This window comes from Peromyscus californicus, unplaced genomic scaffold (assembly GCF_007827085.1).
Source record: "Peromyscus californicus insignis strain IS unplaced genomic scaffold, ASM782708v3 Scaffold_2__1_contigs__length_46816999, whole genome shotgun sequence".
In the NCBI taxonomy this organism is placed as follows: domain Eukaryota; kingdom Metazoa; phylum Chordata; class Mammalia; order Rodentia; family Cricetidae; genus Peromyscus; species Peromyscus californicus.
In genome coordinates, this window is record NW_026294540.1 from 11,274,647 (window position 1) to 11,296,294 (window position 21,648).

General features: G+C 45.9%; 1 protein-coding gene across 1 annotated transcript; it reads left to right on the forward strand.

The window, feature by feature from the left end:
• Positions 1–3,442: 3,442 nt before the first annotated feature.
• Positions 3,443–13,188, forward strand: LOC128120736 (2'-5'-oligoadenylate synthase 1A-like). The gene is given in 6 exon segments (XM_052754942.1): positions 3,443–3,625; positions 4,695–4,983; positions 7,954–8,138; positions 10,895–11,127; positions 11,779–11,974; positions 13,150–13,188. Coding segments are annotated over 6 exon segments (1,125 nt in total).
• Positions 13,189–21,648: the final 8,460 nt, after the last annotated feature.

Below are 21,648 nucleotides of genomic sequence, written 5' to 3' on the forward strand. Positions count from 1 at the left end.
TTATTGGAGTTTGGCAATTGACTGATAATGCAGGTGGTCACAGCTGGGTAGAGTGGCAGACCCCTGTAACCTCAGTACTCAGGAGGTCAAAGCTGCAGATTCCCAAGTTCATGTCTATCCGGGGCAACATAGTGAGATCCCTCATTAAATAAATATGAATCATTCATCCTTTATGATGGACAGATGGGGTGGGGGCTGTAAGGTGCCAGTGGCCATGTCAGAGGAGCAGCAGATGGCAGTTGACTTCAGATTGTCAGCCCACCAGGAGGTGAATCCCTGATGGATGAATCTCAGATAGGCATGGCCCGGAGACCACAGACTCCAGAATGTCTTCTGCTTCTGCTGTGTCTTCACATGTTGCTGCTGCCATCTTTCTCTGGTATCTGGCACGGTGTGAATGGGTGTGGGAAGATCCCCACTGCCTATAATGTAGTGTATTTATCTCATGGAAACATCCCGTTCTACTGGGCACTTTGACCTATAGATTATTATGAAGATGATTTCTTCCTAACTGTTGAGAGCTGCTGGTAGCAGTGGCTTTACCAGAACCTGTGGGAATATACAGCAGGTGACAACTAGTATTCAACAGGTCAACCCACCAGATGAATGACTCTCTGGTGGTGCCCCACTTGGCAAAGCCATGGGGTTACGCACTGTAAATGGCCAGTTGCTTCTGCCTGTATTTTCTCTCATGTGCCACTACATTCCTTCCCTAAAAACAGCTAAGGGTGTTTTCCCTCTGCTTGTGTATTTATCTCATGTAATTATTCTATCTATTGGGCACACATACAGCTGTGGAGGGTCAAGAAGATGATTTTTGCTTAAGCCATATAAGTTTGATGAACAGAAATCAGACTATGATATTTTTCCATTATTCAGACTGACATAGGAAAGTAATAGTATTCTCAGTCACAAAGACAGCTAATTTCAGACTTCAGAACAAATTCAATGCAAACTGGTTGCCCCTGGACAAGAATTCACAAGGACAAATTTCCAGGTGTTTATTGCTGATTCAAGATCAGATTTGAAGCAACTTTGGTAGATATAACCCCCTGCAGTAATGGACTTTCTATGTGTACTCCCTACCAATCAAGGTTCAGCTAACTAACTGTTTATTGTTCAAGTCCTGAATTTCAATGTCATTCTCTGTCTGGGAAAGAGTTACATGCATGGCGAAGCATTATTCACTGACTGGTTAGTGTGACATCTCTGGCCTAAGAGAAACTGTGTGATATATCCCGTGTTATGAGAATGGGTCGAACCCTGAAAATGTAACACGTAACTGTCCAGAGTTGGCTGTTGAAGGTGTGTATGTGCTGAGTGAGGGATGTAGCTGAATGGGCAGAGAGAGAAGTGTGAGAGACGAGGAAGAAGAAGTGTGAGAGAAGTGTGAGAGAGTGAGAGAGAGTGAATGAGTAAAGAGTGAGTGAATGATGTAGAAGTGTGTGTGTGTGTGTGTGTGTGTGTGTGTGTGTGTGTGTGTGAAAGAGAGAGCTGTGTGAGAGAGTGTACAGAGGTGTGTGAGTGTGGGTGAGCAAAGGGGGTGGACGAGAGATGTAGTTAGGTAGAAGAGAGAGTTAGAGAGATTTTTTTCAGGAAGAAATTTTTCAAGATGCAGTAGTAAAAAAAAAGTTATCCTCAGAACATGTGAGTTTTTTCCTAATGACCCTTAGATGCAGAGAAATTTTTTTCCCTTAGCCCTTGCTATCTGAGGCATTTCTTTTTGCTACCCTGGAGCAGTTGTGGGATCTGGCCTCCCAGACTGTGTTACCTAAGCGGTACTGTCTAGTTGATAATAATAATGATAGTTTAAATAGAGTCTTGATGATAAAAAAGAAAACAAGGAAGTGTCACACAGCCTGAACACATGAGTTTCTATTGAGGAGCCATATAGACTGTGGCTTAGGTTAATGATTAAGAAAAACAACTGAGTCCCAGTAGCCCAACTAGTTGAAATTCTTTTAATGTTGGGAGATGTGTTTGCAGGTTTCAGAGTTCATCATAACTGAAACAAAGCTTTGAAAATAACTTAAAGTTAGGCTAAGATGTTTTTGTTAAACACCTTTGAGGTGAAAAACCCAACAAGACAATCTAAAGTTCTAGAAAGGCACAGAGTTGAGTGAGGAACTCATTAAGGTCAGGGAACAAGAACAAAGCAGCCCAGTTATCATTAGCTGATGTGCCTTTCTTGCTAGGATTGGTTGATGGCCAAAGGTGATGATTAATTCCTTATGCCCATCCCTGCCCTCGATCTCCTGATATAAAAAACTATTGATGAGTAGGTATGCACCCTAAAGATTTAAAGTAAAGCTGACTGATTCTTTTTCATATATAAAAGTTCAGATGTGTGATTCCTTTAAGATGCTTTATAAGATTATCTTTCAAGATAATAAAGTGATTGTCCTTTCTTTATAACTGCAAAACACAGTCTCCCAGTTTTTTTGTTTTTTTTTTTAAAAAAAAACCTGACTGAGAAGAATACCTTGCTGGCCCACATGGTTAATCTAAAACAAGTTGCTTGGGTAGGAATGTATGCGGGTTCTTGGGATAATTTGTTATTCACCTATAATACATAAAATGTTTAATCATGTAAGGGATATGGAAAACACACTGTTTTTTACTTTTATTCATTGTAATCATTCTCTTGAAACACAGAATGTAACTACATTGTAGTTTTTTTTATTGCCTGAAAGATTTGGCTGGGGTATATAAGCTGTAAAGGAAAGAATAGAGTTAAACGAGTTAGAAGGAAACCATCAAAATTGGGAGAGTCAGAAGGAAACCATTAAGAGAGTGAGTGTCTTTTCCCTTAATCCCTTCAGATATCAAAGTCCTAGTACACACCGACTGTGGATTCCTTTTGAGCCCTGCACTGCTGGAGGCTGGTCCCCAGACAGCGAAAGGAGGGCAGTGAAACTGTTATGAATGATGCCTTGGATGGGTGTGCACCTCAGAACACAGGGAACAGTGAGACATGAAGTCTGACATTCAAGCTAGCCCTAGCCTGGGCAGACAGCTCATTATCATGACCCAGTATGGACCAGTCACCTGCCACACACCCACCACAGCAGTGGTGGAACTGGATGCCAGCCATCTTCTGGATGTTTCTCACTTGCTCTTCACGTTTTAGCGACGTGTGTGTATTGGTGTTAAATGTCTAGGAGGCTATAAAACTATTTTTCTTCAGTAACAGTAGAAGACCAATAAAGAAAGAACAAGAAACAATGTGTTTGAAATGCTTCCTGCAGGATGAGGGTTTGGGAACCCAAAGAAATGCCCTGTTGGTAAACACCAGAGTGTCATGGAGCCCAGGAGCCATAGACCTCAGATGCAGAAGTGTGATTGCATAGCCCCGCCCTTCCTGGGAAAGAAACTAGCTAGAGAGATAAAGGGCAGCTGGCCCCAGAGGCAGCTGCAGACAGCAAACACTCTTGGCCCCAGGATGGAGCAGGGACTCAGCAACATCCCAGCCAGGGAGCTGGACAAGTTCATAGAGAACAACCTCCTTCCCGACACCAGATTCCGTGCTGAGGTCAATGCAGCCATCTACATCATGTGTAAATTCCTGAAGGAGAGATGCTTCTGAGACGCCACCCACCCTGTGAGGGTCTCCAAGGTGGTGAAGGTGAGCCCCCCTCAGCCTGAGCTGATCAGATAGGGAGGGAGAGGACCCTCAGGAGCCAGGCTGCCGCCCTGAGTGGGGGTGGGTTACCTACTTTCTCTGTGTCCCAGTGTTCTCATGCCCACCCAGCTGTGACACAGGGTAGAGAACAGAACAGCGCCCCCACCTGCTGGATGACTGGACTGATGGAACCTCACTGTCCAGGTGTCCCACCTGTGAAATGGGACAACTTGACAGCAGTACCTCACTCCCAGTCACTGTGACGGCCACTGAAATGTCAGTTTGTAACGCCAGTTCCACTGTGTGTGTGTGTGTGTGTGTGTGTGTGTGTGTGTGTGTGTGTATTAGTAAGTGTGTGCAGCATTTTATTTAGGGAGGCTCTCTGCATTATTGCTTGTTATTTTTTTTTTCTCAAAATTTTTCGCTTTGTGAACTCAATTTTAATAATTTTAAATTTAATCCTGTGACTTCTAAATATTGTTATAGGCTATCTTCATGCAAGCATCTGGTGCACTTTTAGTGTATTCCCCTTAATAGTCTGCTAACATCATGACAACAGTTTTGTACGTTTGTGTTAATTTATTCAACAGTCTCCTCCTACCCACTATCATCCCCCTCCCTTGTACCCTATCACCCCTGATTTCATGTCACGTGTGTGCAGATAGATCTGGATTCCACATCAGAAAAATGTGCTGTTTTGTCTCCCCTCATTACCCTTCCTTGCTCCTTACTTCCTTTAGACCCCTCCCTTACCTCCTCTTAGTCCCCCTTCTAACACACACACATACACACACAAACACACACACACACACACAAATACAGACTCCACAGATAAACATGGATGTCTGTCATTCTGAGTCTGGCTTATCTCCCATACCACGAGGAGATACAAAACCATCTGTTTTCCTACATTGATCCTGATTTCACTCTTCAGGACTGACTACTATTCCACTGCATATGTGCTGTCTTTCCCTATGCATCGCCCTGGGTGGTGGACCCCTAGGCTGTTGAGGATCTGGACTGCTGGGCAAGGCTCTGTCTGCCTGTGGTCATTCTCATCCTTGTCTTTCAGGGCGGTTCCTTTGGAAAAGGCATTGAACTGAAGGGCAGATCGGACGCCGACCTGGTGGTGTTCTTTAACAATCTCACCAGCTTTGAGGATCAGTTAAAGCGAAGAGGAGAGTTCATCCAGGAAATTAAGAAGCAGCTGCGCACGTTACAGAGAGAGAAAAAGTTTCAGCTGGAGTTTGAGATGCCGGATGAACGATGGCCCAACTCCCTGGCGCTCAGCTTCAGGCTGAGATCCCCTGAGCTCCAGCAGGAGGTGGAATTTCATGTGCTGCCAGCCTATGATGTCCTGGGTAAGCCAGTCAGAGCTTCAGCTGGCCCTTCCACCTGCCCGCATCCCCCTCTCCTGTGTGTGTGTGTGTGTGTGTGTGTGTGTGTGTGTGTGTGTGTGTGTGTGTGAGATGTGGGTTTATTGTGTGTTTATGTGTGTGCATGTATGTGTGTGAGAGTGTGATTATGAACTGTGACTAACACACCTCAGGAGTCATCCATCTTTTTTGAGACCTGGTCTCTCCCCAGCCTGGAATTCCACAATTAATCTTGCCTGACTGGGCAGAGCCCCGGAACCCTCTTGACTCCCCTCCCCAGCTCTGGGATTACAATCCTAAATCACCACTTCCAGCTTCTCCCTGAGTCCTGGGCTTCCCACCCAGGTCCTCACGATTCTGTGACAAGCACGTTACTCACTGATCATCTCCCCAGTCCACACCTTCTATTCCTGAACTGAAAACCCTTATCAATTGAGAAACTCTCCCAAACAGAGTATCTCTTTAAAGCTGAACTGGGGAGGACAGACTTTAGAATTTTGGAGTGGGAGTGAGAATCCATCAGAGAAGGGCATTAAGTAGCACGCTGGCTCAGTGAGGGGTGAAGGCACCTTAGATGCCCCCTCAGCTGACCAGTGATATTCAAGGCTGGGTGTAGATTTTGTCTTTCTAAACATTAGCAGAGAACTCAAAGAATATTACTAAGTGATGCATCTCACCCAAAGAATAGGAAACCTCAGACCTGTTCATAGGCCTGGGTGCCTGTGGGAGGGTTTGTGCAGGATGCAGAATTTTCCTGAAGCTGTCTGCCTCAGGAAAACAGGAAACAGAGCCACACCACATCCCCACCCACTTGCACAGCTGTTAAATCATCAATCATTAAATGAAACTCTATGTAAAGATCTCACACCAGGCTTGACACACAGTGTGTGTCCAAAATTACAAATTGCTCAACTCTACCCAAAGTCACTCATGAACATCCTCTGATAGCACAGTGGGGAGGGGGGCACAGCACCCCCTGCTGGCCACTGTGAGAACTGCTACTATTAACTTAGAGACAAGGCCACTGCCCTTGGCTTAGGAGAGCCATGGACACAGTGCAGAGTCTCAGGCAGCAGGGAATGAGAGGCCAGCCTGGGAGCAGGAGCAGGGCAGCATGCTGTGGGAAGCTGCAGGGGCTTAGAACCCTGCTGAGGGGAGGGGCCAGAAGGGGTGACCCAGAAATGAGCTGGGAGGGCGGCTCCCCAGAAGCCTGTCTTGGTCGTGGACCTCCCCAGCCTCAGCAGCTTTCCAGTGAGGAAGTGGGGCCACCACAGAAGGACCCCCTGGGAAATGGCAGTGTGGGTGACAGCCCAAGAGAGGACCCCAGCCACAACCTTACCCACGATGACTTAGCCAACAGGCCCTACTGTGTGCTGGGGCCAGAAATTGAAAATAAGCGCATGAAGGAGAGACTCTCTTGTGTCACTGTAATGACTGGGTGTGTCCCAAACCCATCAGAAGTGATTTTTCCCTGTGCCTGCATCATATCCTGATGGTATGTCCTACTGCAACCACGGCCACACAACTACACACACATAAGACACAGCCTGCTGCCTGCAGGCTGTACATACACATCCACACACAGACACACACCCACATCTATTGCCCATCCACTCTACAAGTGTAGGATGGACACACACACATACACACACACACACACACACACACACACACACACACACACACAGTCACTTCCTGTTGCTCTCAGGACCTGGACAAACAAAACCACATGATATTAAGTCAGGAACTACAGAAAACCATGCACTGAAAACACACAGTGGCTGGGGAGGCAGCTCAGTGGTTAAGGGCGATTGCTGCACAAGGGTGAGGACCTGAGTTCAAATCCCCAACACCCACCTAAAGTTAGGAAGTGCCACACATGGACCTGTAACTCCAGAACTATGGGGGACAGAGACAGGAGAATCTCTGTGGCCAGCTAGATGCCAGCCAAGCTCCTCATTCACAGAGAGACCCTGCCTCAAAGGGAGAAGGAGACAAATAATGAAGAGAGATAAATGAAAAAGAAAAAAGAAATAAAAGGAAAGGAAAGGCCATGACTGCTCATAGGTATGGTGGAAGAGAAAGTTTATTGCAGATATGTGGGCAAGCATAGGCAGAGACATCTGGGAGAGTCCAGACTGAGCTGGAGAGAGGGAGAAGGAGAGGGAGAGGGGAGAGAGGCGGAAACCAGATGCAGCAGCCAGAGGGCAAAGATGCAAAAGGGACAGGTGACCAAAACAGTTGGGTCATACAGGGAAGAGCAGCCCAGCCCTCTGGCTGGAGAGTTCATGGTCGGGGGGGGGGGGGGGTATGCCAGCCAGGAGTGCCCTGGAACAGGTAAGGACTAAGGGATGCTGGGAGAACCAGGCTATTAGGTTCACTCTGATATGTTAAATAGGCACCTCAGTCCTGGGTTTAAAAATTAACAGGAGATGCCTTATGTCCTCCTCTGGGCTCTGTACATGTGTGTGCACAACACAATACAAACAAAGAACTGGGCAGAGACTTCGTAAGCACGAGATACATGACACACAAACACAGCAGACTGCTCCACGGTAAACTCTGACACAAGCAGGAGTGTACACACACACACACACACACACACGACAAGCCCCGTGCAGAAGACACTGAACACCAGAGCATGGTTGGCCATCATTAGATGACCCTGCCGCTCTCTCGTGTGTGACCTCACTGTGCTGTTTCCACCCACCGCTGTCTCCAGGCCTGTGGGGAAGGCACTGCACTAGGACCAGTTGGGGGCAGGACTTTCCAGGGTCACATGGTGTTTGCAGTCCTGAGGGGTGATGGGCACATGGCTGTATGGGGAGTGATGCTTGCTGTGGTAAAACTCTGCCTGTTCCCTGAACCCCACAGCCAGTGAGCTTGTCACCCCAGATATACCCAAGAACCTCAGAGAAGGGCTGGAGTGTTAACTGAGTGAAGCCTCCTTTACAGGTCCTGGCACAAACAACCACAGACCTGACCCCCAAATCTATGCCTGCCTCATCACTGAGTGCACCTCCCTAGGGCTGGATGGCAAGTTCTCCACCTGCTTTACTGAGCTCCAACAAAACTTCCTGAAGGATCGGCCACCCAAGCTGAAGAGTCTCATCCGCCTGGTCAAGCACTGGTACCAGCTGGTATGGCATCTGGCCCATCTGCCATGAGCCCCATCTATACGGGGTGGATACAGCCAGAGAAAAGAAGGGGTATTCTAGTTTGCTTTCTATTGACATGGTATCTTTATCACATGACCAAAAGTCCCTTGGGAAGAAAAAGTCTTAGTATGTTACACATCCCAGTCACAGTCCATCACTGAGGGAAGTCGGGGCAGTAGCAGAAGCAGAGACCATGGAGGAATTCTGCTCACTGGCTTGCTCTCCATGGCTCACTCAGCTTGCTTTGTTATGCAACCAATGGCCAATTGCTCAGGTGTGGCACTAGACACGTCAATCAAAAAAACACAAAACCTCAAAGGTTACCCATATCAAGTATGATAGAGACATTGTCTTGATTAAGGTTCTCTCCTAGCAGATGAACCTATCTGATGTCTACATGACAAAAACTAACCTTCACAAATAAGCCCCTTTTCAGTTTGATACTCAGACACACCACATTAAACCGTAACCTTTCCTTTCTTGCTTATCCCTAAGATCTCATGTCAATATTACATCATAAAACACAATGTAGCTTTAAAAATTCCAATCTTTATTTTTTTTAATACTAACACTTGAAAAGATTGGTCTATCAAACTGTGGAAAACTATAAACTGAAAAATACAATTTAAATGCTCTCTTACTAAACAAGGGAAGAACCAGGGCACAGTCACAGTCAGATCAAACAAAACCAATGTCCAACAGTGCAATATCTCAGGGTCTGATGTCTGGGACTCAACATTTTCTGAGCTTCAAAGGGCCTGGGCAGCTGTTCATCTCAGGCTCTGCCATCCACAGCACACAGCTGGTCTCACCAGCTCAGGCCAGCTCTGTTCACATGTTCTGCTCTCCTTGGCAATGGTCTTATGCTCAGGGGACCTTTAGTATTTTGGGGTCGCTACTACAATTGAGGCTGCACTTTCTCCAATGGCCTCTCTCAGTGCCAGGCCTCAGCTGCTCTCCAGGACCCCTTCAATCCTGTAGCCTTAGAGGGACTGAAATAGTACCACCTGGGAGGCCTTTCTACACTACATTTCTACACAGCTTCTGTGTGTGACCATGAGGAAACTCTTTCCAGAAGACTTGGCCCCCATGGTACAGGTCTCTTCTTACTCAGAGCTGATTTTCAGCCCCAGCTGATGAGAAACCACTGATCCTTAATGCAAAGATCTCACACAAACAGCCAGATAGTCTTTGCTTCCCTCTGAAACTTCACACACTATCCTCCGTCATCTGCCTCTCTACATTCATATCTTCCAAGTTCCCACAAATGTCTCATTAGGCTCTGAGCACTCAATGGCTTTTCCAACCCAAAGTTCCAAAACCCTTCCACTATCCTCCCAAAGAGCAACATGGCGGGTGTGTCCCAGCGTCCCAGCAGTAGTCCACTCTCTAGGACCAATTTCTGTCCTGTTGCTGTGGTAAAGATGATGGTGGAAAGCGGTTTAGAGAGGAAGGGGATTGTCTGGCTTACACTTCCACATCACACTCCATCACTGAGGGAAGTCGAGGCAGGAACTGAGGCAGGGGTCATGGAGGAACCCTGCTTCTGCTTGACAACCCTGGGCTGCTCATCTTGATTTTTTTTTCACTTAACTCACGACCACCTGCTCAAGGGCGACATCACCCACAATGTGAGTCCATCTTCTCAAGATGACTCTAGCTTGTGTGAGGTTTACAAAAAGAAAAAAAAAATGGCAGAGGAGGTGAGAACATAGAAAACGGAGAAAGAAGACAAGGGAAAGAAAGCAGAGGGGAGGGGATGACAGAGAAGAGAGAGGTCAGGGGAGACAGCAAGGGAAGGTGATGCCATAGGAGGGGAACTGGGAGGAAGGAGGGGAACTGGGAGGAAGGAGGACCTCCCCTGCATGTTCTATTGATTTCTTCTAGTCTGCTTTCCAGTCAGCTAACTCTCTCTTCACCCATGTCTAATCCATTGTGCCCTGGCTGGTGCTTCATGTGTCTCTTTGGAATTTGGCTTCCTCCTCTGGCTAATCCTGTCACTTTTTTCTGGTTATTTTTACAGACCTTTGAAGCTATTAGCTCTTTAAATGGGTAATTTCCCATTATTTCTGGGTCCTTTAAAATGTGTGTGTGGTGTTTGTGTATACCTGTTTCAGGGAGCACATGGGTACGTGTTTATACGTCTGTGTATAAGCCTGCAGAGGCCAGAGAGTGATGTCACATCCTCAGTCACTCTACACCTTGTATATCCAGGCAGGGTCTCACACTTGAACCCAGAGCGTGCCGAAGTAGCAGATCTGAACAGTCATATATTCTGGGGAGCCTCCCTGTTGACCCCCCGATGCTGGGATTATGAGTCAGCTTCCTCACCAGCCTGACATTCACGTGCAGGTTGGGGATCTGAACTCCAGTTCTCACCCTTGCACAGAAAGGGGGGCACTTTTCCCACTGAGCCATCTCCCCGGGCTTCACAGTTATTTCAGATCCTGTGTTAAAACCTTCAATAGTGAGCATCATTCCTTTCCCGTCCCCACCCTCAATCCCTGGTTGTCACTCACAGTGTGATGATTCCTATTGTGCTTGCTCATTCTTTGTGGACCACACAGTCGTCTCCATCTCAACCGGATAGACTGAATCTAAAGGACTGGGTATGGCTGTGTGTCAATAAACCTGTAATGACAACATCTGGTGGCAGCTGCATTGACCCCGTGAGAGGTGGTCCCCACACAGCAGCTGATGTGACAGCCTGTTTTTTCTCATTGCCTTTCTCTTCTCAGTGTGAGGAGAAGCTGAGGATGCCGCTGCCCCCACAGTATGCCCTGGAGCTGCTCACAGTCTATGCCTGGGAATGTGGGAATAGAGCCCCTGAGTTCAACACAGCCCAGGGCTTCCGGACAGTCTTGGAACTGGTCACCAACTACAGGCAGCTTCGAATCTACTGGAGAGTGTATTATGACTTTCCAGACCGGGAGGTCTCCAAATGCCTGCTCAGACAGCTCAGAAAAGACAGGTAGTCTGTCCCCATGTGGCTCAGCTCCCCACAGGCTGGACCAGGCTGCAGAAGTGCAGGAATGGGGAGATGGGATTCTGTGTCCATGAGTATCTCCTGTCCTGTTACTGTGCTGGGCTCTGTCCTGCTGTCAGCTGATTGACATGAGAACCTGCAGTCCTGGGAGGCGGGGGTGGGCTCTCCTGTCTGTAGATCAAGAGACCTTGTCCAGACCCAGACAGCAGAGGGAGGGGGTGTCCATGGAGTGGGAACTGAGATGTTCTAGCTGTAACAGTATCATAAGGACTGCTAGGCATAGAACAGGGCTAGACTAATTAACTGTAAACACTACAGTAAAATTGTTATCCGAGGAAAGGACCTGTCTTGGTCCTGTGTTGTGTTCAGCCTTCACACCCCATCTTTTGAGACTGGCTGGTTCAGCTCTCCACATCACACAGGTCAGAGAGGCTGAAGGACCGGCCCCAGGACACACAGCTACTAAAGGGTAGAGGATTGGAAACCAGGCCTTGCAGGTCATGGGCAAGTGGCCATCCAGGCTTGCTCTATGCATGGGGCAGGGTTCAGGACAAACTTTGGATGGGGTGTTCTGCTGGGTTCCTGGAACACTGGGCATCTGATCAATTAATTCCCTCTCTGAATGTTGCTCTGCAGGCCTGTGATCCTGAACCCTGCTGACCCAACAAGGAATGTGGCTGGTGGGAACCCGGAGGGCTGGTGGCTGCTGGCAGAAGAAGCTGCAGCCTGGCTGAAGTACCCATGCTTTAGGAATTGTGATCAGTCTCTTGTGCGCTCCTGGAATGCGCTGGTGAGACCCTGTCATCACGCTGTCACTTTGCACACAGCTTTGGTCACTCCATCTATTTGGAGAATATTCTCACAAAGATGTGATCTTTTGCTAAAGGTCTCCACACTCCTAGGGAGGCCAGCTGCTTGCCTGTTTTCCAGCCATTTTAGCAGCATTCAGAGATGTCACAGGCTGGCAAGATGGTTCAGTGGGTAAAGCCCGTGCTGCCAACACTGGTGACCTGGGCTTGATCCCTAGAATCCTGTGGTAGAAGGAGAGACCAACTCCTCCAAGTTTTCCTGTGACATTCACCTCTTTGCTGTTTCACAAGTGGACATGCACACACACACACAGAAACTCACACACACACAGAAACTCACATGCACACACACTTGCACCCTCACACATGCTCTCACTCACACAAACTCTAACACTCAAACACATTCACACTCGCTCATACACACCTTCACACAGACTCACTTTCAAACCCCCACACTCATACTCACACACATATACTCACAGTCACACACAAACACACTCACACACACAGGTGCACCCACATACTGACACACATACACATGGAGAGTGTAAAAAGGAGACTCATAGAGCTGAAGCCCCTGGCTCAGGGATGCTCAGCTAAGGAGTGGTGGGGCTGGGATTCCCGTGGACTCTGAAGCCAGTGCTCAGGTCCAGGAAGCAGCCCATATTTGCTGTCTCATTGTCATGTGGTCAATGGGACTCTGAGGGTGCTGTGCCACAGCCAAAGAGGCACAGAAGGACCTGCACTTGGACCTTTCCTCTCCTGGGGCAGGGGACTCTCTGATGCTATGGAACCAATGATGCTGTGCTTGGCCTCAGGATGGAGTTTACCATGGCTGCAGCAACTTTGGAACCAAACACCAGAAAGGCAGGGAGGAAGTGAGAGGGGACATAGGACAGTGGCAGCTCGGGCTGCCCTGGTCCTTAGTGCTGTCCCGCATCAGACAGGTGGCAAGGCCCTCTCTCCCACTTGGCAGATCTGTTACTGAATGAAGGGACCTAAGGAGGGGCTCCATGGACCCTCAATAGGCTGAACCCCAAAGAAGTCCTGATGGCCATCTTGCCAACATGGGGATGTCCTGTCTCTTCTTCTGAGGGGCTCCCCGTAGCCAGTTATGGTGACCACCCTCAGGGCTGATATACATTCCTTCCAGTTAGGAGTGAGGGCTCCTGACATGATTGTATGTTTTCTATTACAGGCAGAGGATGAAGAGCCTCATGAATGTGTCCTCCTGTGAACACAGCAGCACCAGCCCAGAAGGCTGCGGAGTCAGGGGATGCGCTCCTCTGCTGCAGGTCTTGACCAGGGAGGTCAAGATGCTGCACAAGGCCCCAGGGAGGGAGTCTCCAACCTGGGATCAGACTCCAGGCTTCTGGCCCCGGCCCACCCACCCTTCCATCCTGTCCCGTCACAGATAGCCTTCCTCATGGCTGCTTCATTGCTTTATCCTCCAACAACATTCTCTGAGGGACAAGAGATTCAGAAGGGGGTAGGGGAAGAAATCAAGTTGACTTCTGTCTGTGCACTGAAGCTGGTTTTTTGTTGTTGTTGTTGTTTTGTTTTATTTTGTTTTTAACTCATAGGCTCTTCGAGGGGCCTGCCACCCAGCTACAAATAAATACACAGAGGCTTATTCTACTTACAAATGCTGGCCTTAGCTTGGCTTGTTTCTTGCCAGCTTTTCTTAAATTATCCTGTCTACATTTTACCTCTGAGCTTCTATCTTTCTCTATTCTCTATTCCTTTCTTTACTTCTTACTCCATGGCTTGCTGCGTAGCTGGGTGGCTGGCCCCTGACGTCCTCCTCTCCTTCTCCTTTTCTTGCTTCCTGATCTTTTTTTCTTTCTATTTATTCTCTCTGCCTGCCATCCCTGCCTATCCTTTCTCCTGCCTCCCTATTGGCCATTCAGCTCTCTATTAAATCAGTCAGGTGTTTTAGGCAAGCAGAGTAACACAGCTTCACAGAGTTAAACAAATGCAACATGAAAGAATGCAACACAGCTTTGCACCATTCAACAAACGTTCCACAGCATAAACAAGTCTAACACACATCTTCAACTAATAGTCTGCAGCAGTGCATCTGTTGGGAGTTCCTGTCCAATGTCTCATCAACAACAATAAACCACAGCAGATGCTGTAAGGGTATGGCGAGCCATAGAAGTATAGAGGTGTGTGTGTGTGTGTGTGTGTGTGTGTGTGTGTGTGCATGGTTCAACTACATGCATTCATGAGCACTTGTTACATGCTCCACATGGGTTGAGGTCCTGGGCAACCAACAGTGGACAGAACAGAACCAAACCACTACAGCTTTGGATGCCAATGGCTGGGGATCCTTCCCCGTCTCTTATACATGAAACAGAGACAGGAATCCTTGGTTCCTTCTGTCCATGTTCCTAAGACAAGATTCAAGACCTGCCCCATCTCACACAGAAACTATTTCCAGCTGCCTGTGGCCCCGGGGCAGGGGATATGTGTCCGGTGCACATCAGGGTGCACTGTGGCTGCAGTATACAGGCTGGAGTTCAAGCCAGCACAGGGAAATAAAAAGGCATAGAATCTGTGACTGCTGATGACTTAGCTGTCTGTGGCAAAGATCTAATATGAAGCACTGAATTAAATCAAAATGCTCTGACTTAAATTCTAACTTATTATCTGTCTCTCTGTCTCTCTGAGACAGGATCTTATTCTATGTCCCACTCTGGCCTGGAATTCGCAGAAATCTTCCTGCCTCAGTCTCCCAAGCTCTGGAATCACACACACATACACACACACACACACACACACACACACACACACACACACACAAACAAACATGCATGCACTCACTCACTCACAAACACCACCCTTCCCTGATATACCTAATGGTTTTATAGTTCAGTGTAGTGAACCAGCAGCTTGTAAGTACATAAATACACGAATATATTAATCACAAAAGACACGTGTGCTCTTAGTACTTGGGTCCCGTTCACTAAGAGGTCAGGGCACCTGCTCCTGTCCCCAAAGCTCCTGTCTCTCATTCATTCAGTTCTCTAGTGACCCTGAGAACCAGGAGCCCGGATGTCCTGGGGTATGGAGGATTTTGGAACTTTGGGTTGGACAAGCCATTGAGTGTTCAGAGTCTAATGGGCTGTTTGTGGGAACTTGGAAGATATGAATGTAGAGAGGCAGATGACGGAGGATAGTGTGTGAAGTTTCAGAGGAAAGCAAAGACTCTATCTGGCTGTTTGTGTGAGATCTTTGAATTAAGAATCAGTGGTTTCTCATCAGCTGGGGCTGAAAATCAGCTCTGAGTAGGAAGAGACCTGCACCATGGAGGCCAAGTCTTCTGGGAAGAGTTTTCTCATGGTCACACAAAGAAGCTGTGGTCCAGGGACCCAAGACTGCCTCTCAGGGTGACAGCCAGACCTGGTAACGTGGAGATGTCTCCCAGGTGATTCTATTTTAGTCCCTTCAAGACTGCAGGATTGAAGGGGTCATGGAGAGCAGCTGAGGCCTGGCACTGAGAGAGGTCAAGAGAAGCCATTGGAGAAAGTGCAGCCTCAACTGTAGTGGAGAACCCCCTCAAACACTGAAGGTCTGTTGAGCATGAGACCACTGCCAAGGAGAGCAGAACATGTGAACAGAGCCGGCCTGAGCCTGTGAGATCAGCTGTGTGCTGTGGATGGCAGAGCCCGAGATGAACAAAGCCCAGGCCCTTTGAAGCTCAGAAAATGAAAAGGGTGAGTCCCAGATATCAGATACTGAGATTTTTGCACTGTTGGACTTGGTTTTTATTTTGATCTGATTCTGACTTTCATCTTGGACTAAAAAAAGTTTTTAATTTGTATTCTTAAATTTAGAGGCGCTCACAGTTGAGAGCCTTTATAAGTGTTGGAATTTAAAAAAATAAAATAATTTGGTACTTTAAAGCTATATTATGTTTATAATGTGATATTGACATGAGATCTTAGGGGTAAACAAGAAAGGAAAGGTTATGGTTTAATATGGTGTGCTAGAGTATCAACTTGAAAGAGGCTTATTTGTGTAGCTTTTTTTTGTGGACTTTTATAAACACAAATGTAACAAAGAAGGCAATGATCCATAAAAGGTTGTTTGAGTTCAGAAAAACATGATTTAAAAAACATGTAAATAAACACTAGTATGCACCTACTAAATATTAATGGAACAGCCCTTTTCCCAGATGTTTCTCTGGACAGACAATTTAAACACAGTTGTCTGGCAGGTGCTATAGATTGTATCTGGGAAATCAGGAAAGCCAGGCAGATCATATCCAGGTTCAGGGCACACTGAAGATTGGGTTCTATAGCTATGTTCTGACATCCAACAAGAGTAAATATGTCTTATCAATTGAATGTAAATGTTTGTCCCAGGAGGCAAGAAATCATGTTCAAGAACAATTCAGGGAACAAAACACACCTGAGGTAAGAGGCCCTCTGCCTTTTCCCCTGGAGCCTGTCTCACGGTTCCAAAAGGCATTGTTAACCATGGGTCATCCTTTTGACCATATTCAAACATCTCCCCTCTATTTATTTTTTTAAATTTCAGGGTATTTATTCTTGTTTGGAGCCACTGACGTCCTAAGAGAAACATGAAGGCATATGGTAAGTGCAATACAAGATCCAAGAGCACTATGCATGATGCCCCTGCCATCATGACCAAGGACCGTGCCTTGTAAGGCATCAGCAATCCCTTTTATTATTATTCCTTGTCCTGAGAATCCAGACAACTGCTTAAAAATGTCTGTTTCTTGTCCTGGTACCCAGTGGTCTGGTTCTTTATACCATATGGGACAGGACAATGGCCACATGGAGGGCTGAGCATCCTCAAAAGGCTGGGAAGCTTGAGTAATCGGTTTCCCTTGGGGCTAATTTTTAAAAAAAAAAAAATAAAGTAAACAAGGTAATAGCAAGAGTGTATCTCTAGGAATAGGTCCCCCTTTTTATTTTTTAAAAGTTGTTTTTTTGCCGGGCGGTGGTGGCGCATGCCTTTAATCCCAGCACTCGGGAGGCAGAGCCAGGCGGATCTCTGTGAGTTCGAGGCCAGCCTGGGCTACCAAGTGAGTTCCAGGAAAGGCACAAAGCTACACAGAGAAACCCTGTCTCAAAAAACAAACAAAAACAAAAAAACAAAAAAAAGTTTTTTGTTTTTTTTTTTTAAGGGTGGAGTGTGTATGTCCTACAAGTGTTTGATGTTGAAGGTTATAAGGATTCTAGTGATGTGCTGAATTTGTCATCTGTATCAGAACTTCTTAAAATTCCTACTAGCAAAAGCTGGGCCATTATCAGTTTTTAACTGTGTGGGAATGCCCGTAATAGTGAATGTCTACAATAAGGTAGAAATAAGAGCTTTGGAGGATGGTAATTGATCTATCTTTGAATGTTGAATCGTTAATAACTTGTTATGGGAGACTTGACCATCAACACAAATTGTCATATAACCATCTTTTCTTGGATTAGCAGTGTGGGCATCCGAGACCTCGGAGTCACTGACATAAACAAGAATGTTGTTGTCTCTTCCCAGTTAACAAAGGGAAACAATGTTGCCTCTTCCCAGTTAACAAAGGGAAACAATGTTGTCTCTTTCCAGATAACAAAGGGAAACAATGTTGTCTCTTCCCAGTTAACAAAGGGAAACAATGTTGTCTCTTCCCAGATAACAAAGGGAAACAATGTGTTGTCTTCCCAGTTAACAAAGGGAAACAATGTTGTCTCTTCCCAGTTAACAAAGGGAAACAATGTTGTTGTCTTCCCAGTTAACAAAGTGAAGCTCAGGAGGGTGAGGTACGTAAGCCTAGTATGTCTCAGCAGTGACAGATGCCCGCCACAGAGACAGTACAGGGAAAATAGCCACCTTGTAGTCACACCCTTCCCCTGAGGTTTCTCATCAACTCTTTTTCCTCAGTCACCGATTTCTTCGCCCTAACCAGCGTTGGTAGGGGTATCTGTTCTTCCGGCATGACTCTGCCACTCCATTCTCTCTCTTTTCTTCAGGTATAGCCTCTGCAGACGCTTTGGAACCCCTTGGTCCATTTTCCAGAGGCCAAGTCAGTCTTTCAAGTTTTTCACTGGCTTTTCAGCACCTGGGGGGGGAGGTTGGGGGGGGGATACAAACACAGCTTCTTCAGCTCCATTGAATTAATGGAGCTGGGCTGCCCAATTGGCCAGACATAACATCTCTCCGAAGAACCGCAACACTGAACTTTTTTCAGAGGGGCCCCAAAATGTTCCACAGCAGTGAGGCCATTCTTGCCCAAATTTTTAAAAATCTTAAGTATATAAAAATAGAAGGTAAAATATTGTGAGGAATAGCCATATCACCCTCCTCCTCCTCCTCCTTTATTTTTAAACAACGTTTAAGCTGTCCATTAGTTCTTTTTATAAAAGATTGACCCTGAGGGTTATATGGAACGCCAGTGATGTGGGTTATATCAAACCATTGGCAAAATTCCTCAAAAGGCTTGGCAGTATATGCAGGAGCATTGTTAGTTTTTTTTAATATTTTACATAAGATAGCAGAAACTAGTGTTAAGTCATCCGAACTGCTTAACAAAAATTTTAATTTTTTTAATGTGGAATACAAATTTAAAGGGTTAATCCATTTCTTTATTTTTGTAAACATCCCTTTTAGCATTTTATTATTACTTTTATTATTATTATTTTGTAGAGAACAGAATATCATCCATAGGATGTACAATAAAAAAAGCAAGAGGAAACAGCTCTTTAGCTCTTTTTAAAGCAGTACTAACAAACTTTTGACATCAAGTTGAGTTATTTGTCATAATTTATTGCCTTTTCCTTGTTGATTGACTATCAGAAGTGGAGGCATTGTCTGCCCTTGGAGGCCATAGCCCTAGTTAAACCCTTCAGTATGCCAAGCCCAATATCAACACAGAGGTGGATGCAATCATTAGCATGTCCTTTCTTTGGAAAGGGACGGATGGCAGTCTGATATGCAGCATTAGCATTTGCTGCAAGCTGCAAAAAATATATAAAGTAGGATTTCCGGTGATTATGACAAGCTAATACTTGGAAGATGCCAAGGGCCTTCCAGAGGTCAAGCTGGGGCTCAAGGAGTCTTGGTGATATTTGGCTTTTGATTATTAGCCATTTCCTGCTATGAATTTCTCATGTGCTATTGTAGCTTTTCCATCATTCACTGGGGACCATTTCCCCTCTACAAATGGAATATTTAGAAAACCGTCTATGCTGACAGTTATGCACAGCCAGAACCCCAGTTCAATCCTCCCTGTAATTATTGCCATTGGCAGCATCTGGCCAGGACCATCCCTGAACAGACAAATGAAAGTATCTTATCAGAGATACCTCTGTACTCTCTAAGAACAGACTTAAGCATCCAGACTATCTGTTTGAGAAGGCTTGGCGGATGTGCTAATTAAGCTTAACTTTCTCCTTTCCAAAGTCTTATCTCTAGTTTTATATCCACCCTTAACAATTAACTCAGAACTAAAGGGTTCCAACTTACAGGTGCATCTAGCTGTGACCGAAGTTGCCTAGCCAAGTTGCCTAGCGACCGAGCACACTAGCCAGAAATGCCCAGAGCAGAGATAGCTTGGAGAGATAAGGGTCAAAGGAAAAAATGGCAGTTTTATTTTCAGAGGACTAGACAGAGAAGAGAAAAGAGAATGGAAGAACTAGATGGGTAAGAACTTGAGAGGAACAAATTGAGATGGGGAAGAACTAGATTGAAGGACTAGAAGAAAGTACTAGAGGAATGAGATGAAGATGAGAAAGAGCCAGATGGGGAAGAATAAGATGAGAAAGAAGGAGATGGGAGAGGAGCTAAGATGGGAAAAAAACCAGATGGATGAGAACCTAGATGGGGCAGAATTAAGATAGAACTTAGAGGGGACAGCAGATAAATGTAGAGAGAAATCAGGCAAGACAGGAGCTAGGCATGAGAGCAGAATAGAAGCCATGTAGAGAGAGAACTGACTCAGAAGAAATAAAGTGAATAGACTAAAGAGTTTTGTGTACATAGATTCATTTCTTTTCATCAAAGGTTAAATTATCAGCAGGTTGTAAATTCTTCCAAGGACCCTGGGAGAGGACTTTTGAGGGGCTGGAACCCCCATAGTCTCCATTAACTATTCTCATATGCCAATTGCTTAACAATAGTGTTTCTGCCTCTCCATCAACTGAAAGACAGCTGATCACCTGTAGAAGACAAGGAACAAAATCTTAATGGGGCTCAATTGTCTAATATTAGAAAGTTCCTGCCTTTTTTCCCCCAGAGTCTGGTAACTTATGCCGTGTGTCCTCACTCCCAGAAAACAAAGGCGTTCCTCTGGGGAACCCTGGCACATCATCTTCCCTTCCCCCATTCATTCCAATCATCTTAGTCCTCAGGTAGAGGATGATGTAATGTTCAGGCAGGGGAGTGGACGGCCAGGGGCCTTCATCCCAGAACAGAGCCCACATTTTTACTTTCCAATTTCTTCCATTAGGTCCCTTCCAACCTTGCACTGGAAAAACCCCCTTTTTAGCTTGTAAATTCTTTTTGTGTGTGTTTCATTATTTAGCTCATACTCATACAAAGAATCTGTCAGAGTCTTTTCTAAATCCTTTGGCTTGTCTCCATTTATTGTTTGTATCACAATATGGACCATTGTCCAAGTTACCCAGAATTGTATCAGAATTCTTTCTCCTTGTCTACGGGCTTTCTCTAGTTTTTCTTTAACTTGACCTCACACTCTGGGATCTAAAGTGCCCTTTTCAGGAAACCAAGGGTTACAGTTTGTTATTAAATCCCAGCATTCCTGCAGCAGGGGCTTTAGACATCACAGCAGCACTCTCTTTACAGAAAGGAGGTATCAACTCCAGATATGGCGCCAGTTTTCCTGCCTTTTGCCCCCATATTAATCCCGGGTTACCTCCTTCTGCTGGGTTCCCCTGGTCCTCTTGTAACTTTTCAGTTAGGTCCCTGGTTCAGGTGCCACTTGTCAACTCTTGTCCACCTGTGCAGATCTTGTCTATGTGACCTGGGATCCGAGAACCTGAAGGAATGGGCCGGACTACAGTGTAATCTACTGTAGCTAAAGTACAGCTGCAGAAGGCATGGACTACAGTCTAATACTGCAGAAGGAATGAGCCGGACTACAGTGTAATGCTGCAGACAGCTGGACCTCCCTTTTAGTGGACTTTTGTAGACACAAATGTAACAAAGAAGGTTACAATCTGTGGAAGGTTGTTTGAGTTCAGAAAAACATGATCAAAAAAAGAAAAAAAAAACATGTAAATAAACACTGGTAGACATGATCAAAAAAAGAAAAAAAAACATGTAAATAAACACTGGTAGAGCCAGGTAGTGGGGGCCCATGCCTTTAATCCCAGCACTCGGGAGGCAGAGGCAGGCGGATCTCTGTGAGTTCAAGGCCAGCCTGGGCTACAGAGCGAGATCCAAGACAGGCACCAAAAGTACACAGAGATACCCTGTCTTGAAAAACCAAAATAAATAAATAAAATAAACACTAGTATACACATATTAAATATTAACAGAGCAGCCCTTTCCCAGAACTTTTTCAGGACAAACTGATTTAAACACAATTGCCTGGCATTTACTATGGACCCTATCTGGGAAAGCAGAAAAGCAAGGCAGAAGACCATATGCAGATTCAGGGTCAGACTGGGTTCTATCGCTGTGTTCTGGCATCCAACAAGAATAAACATGTCTTATAAAC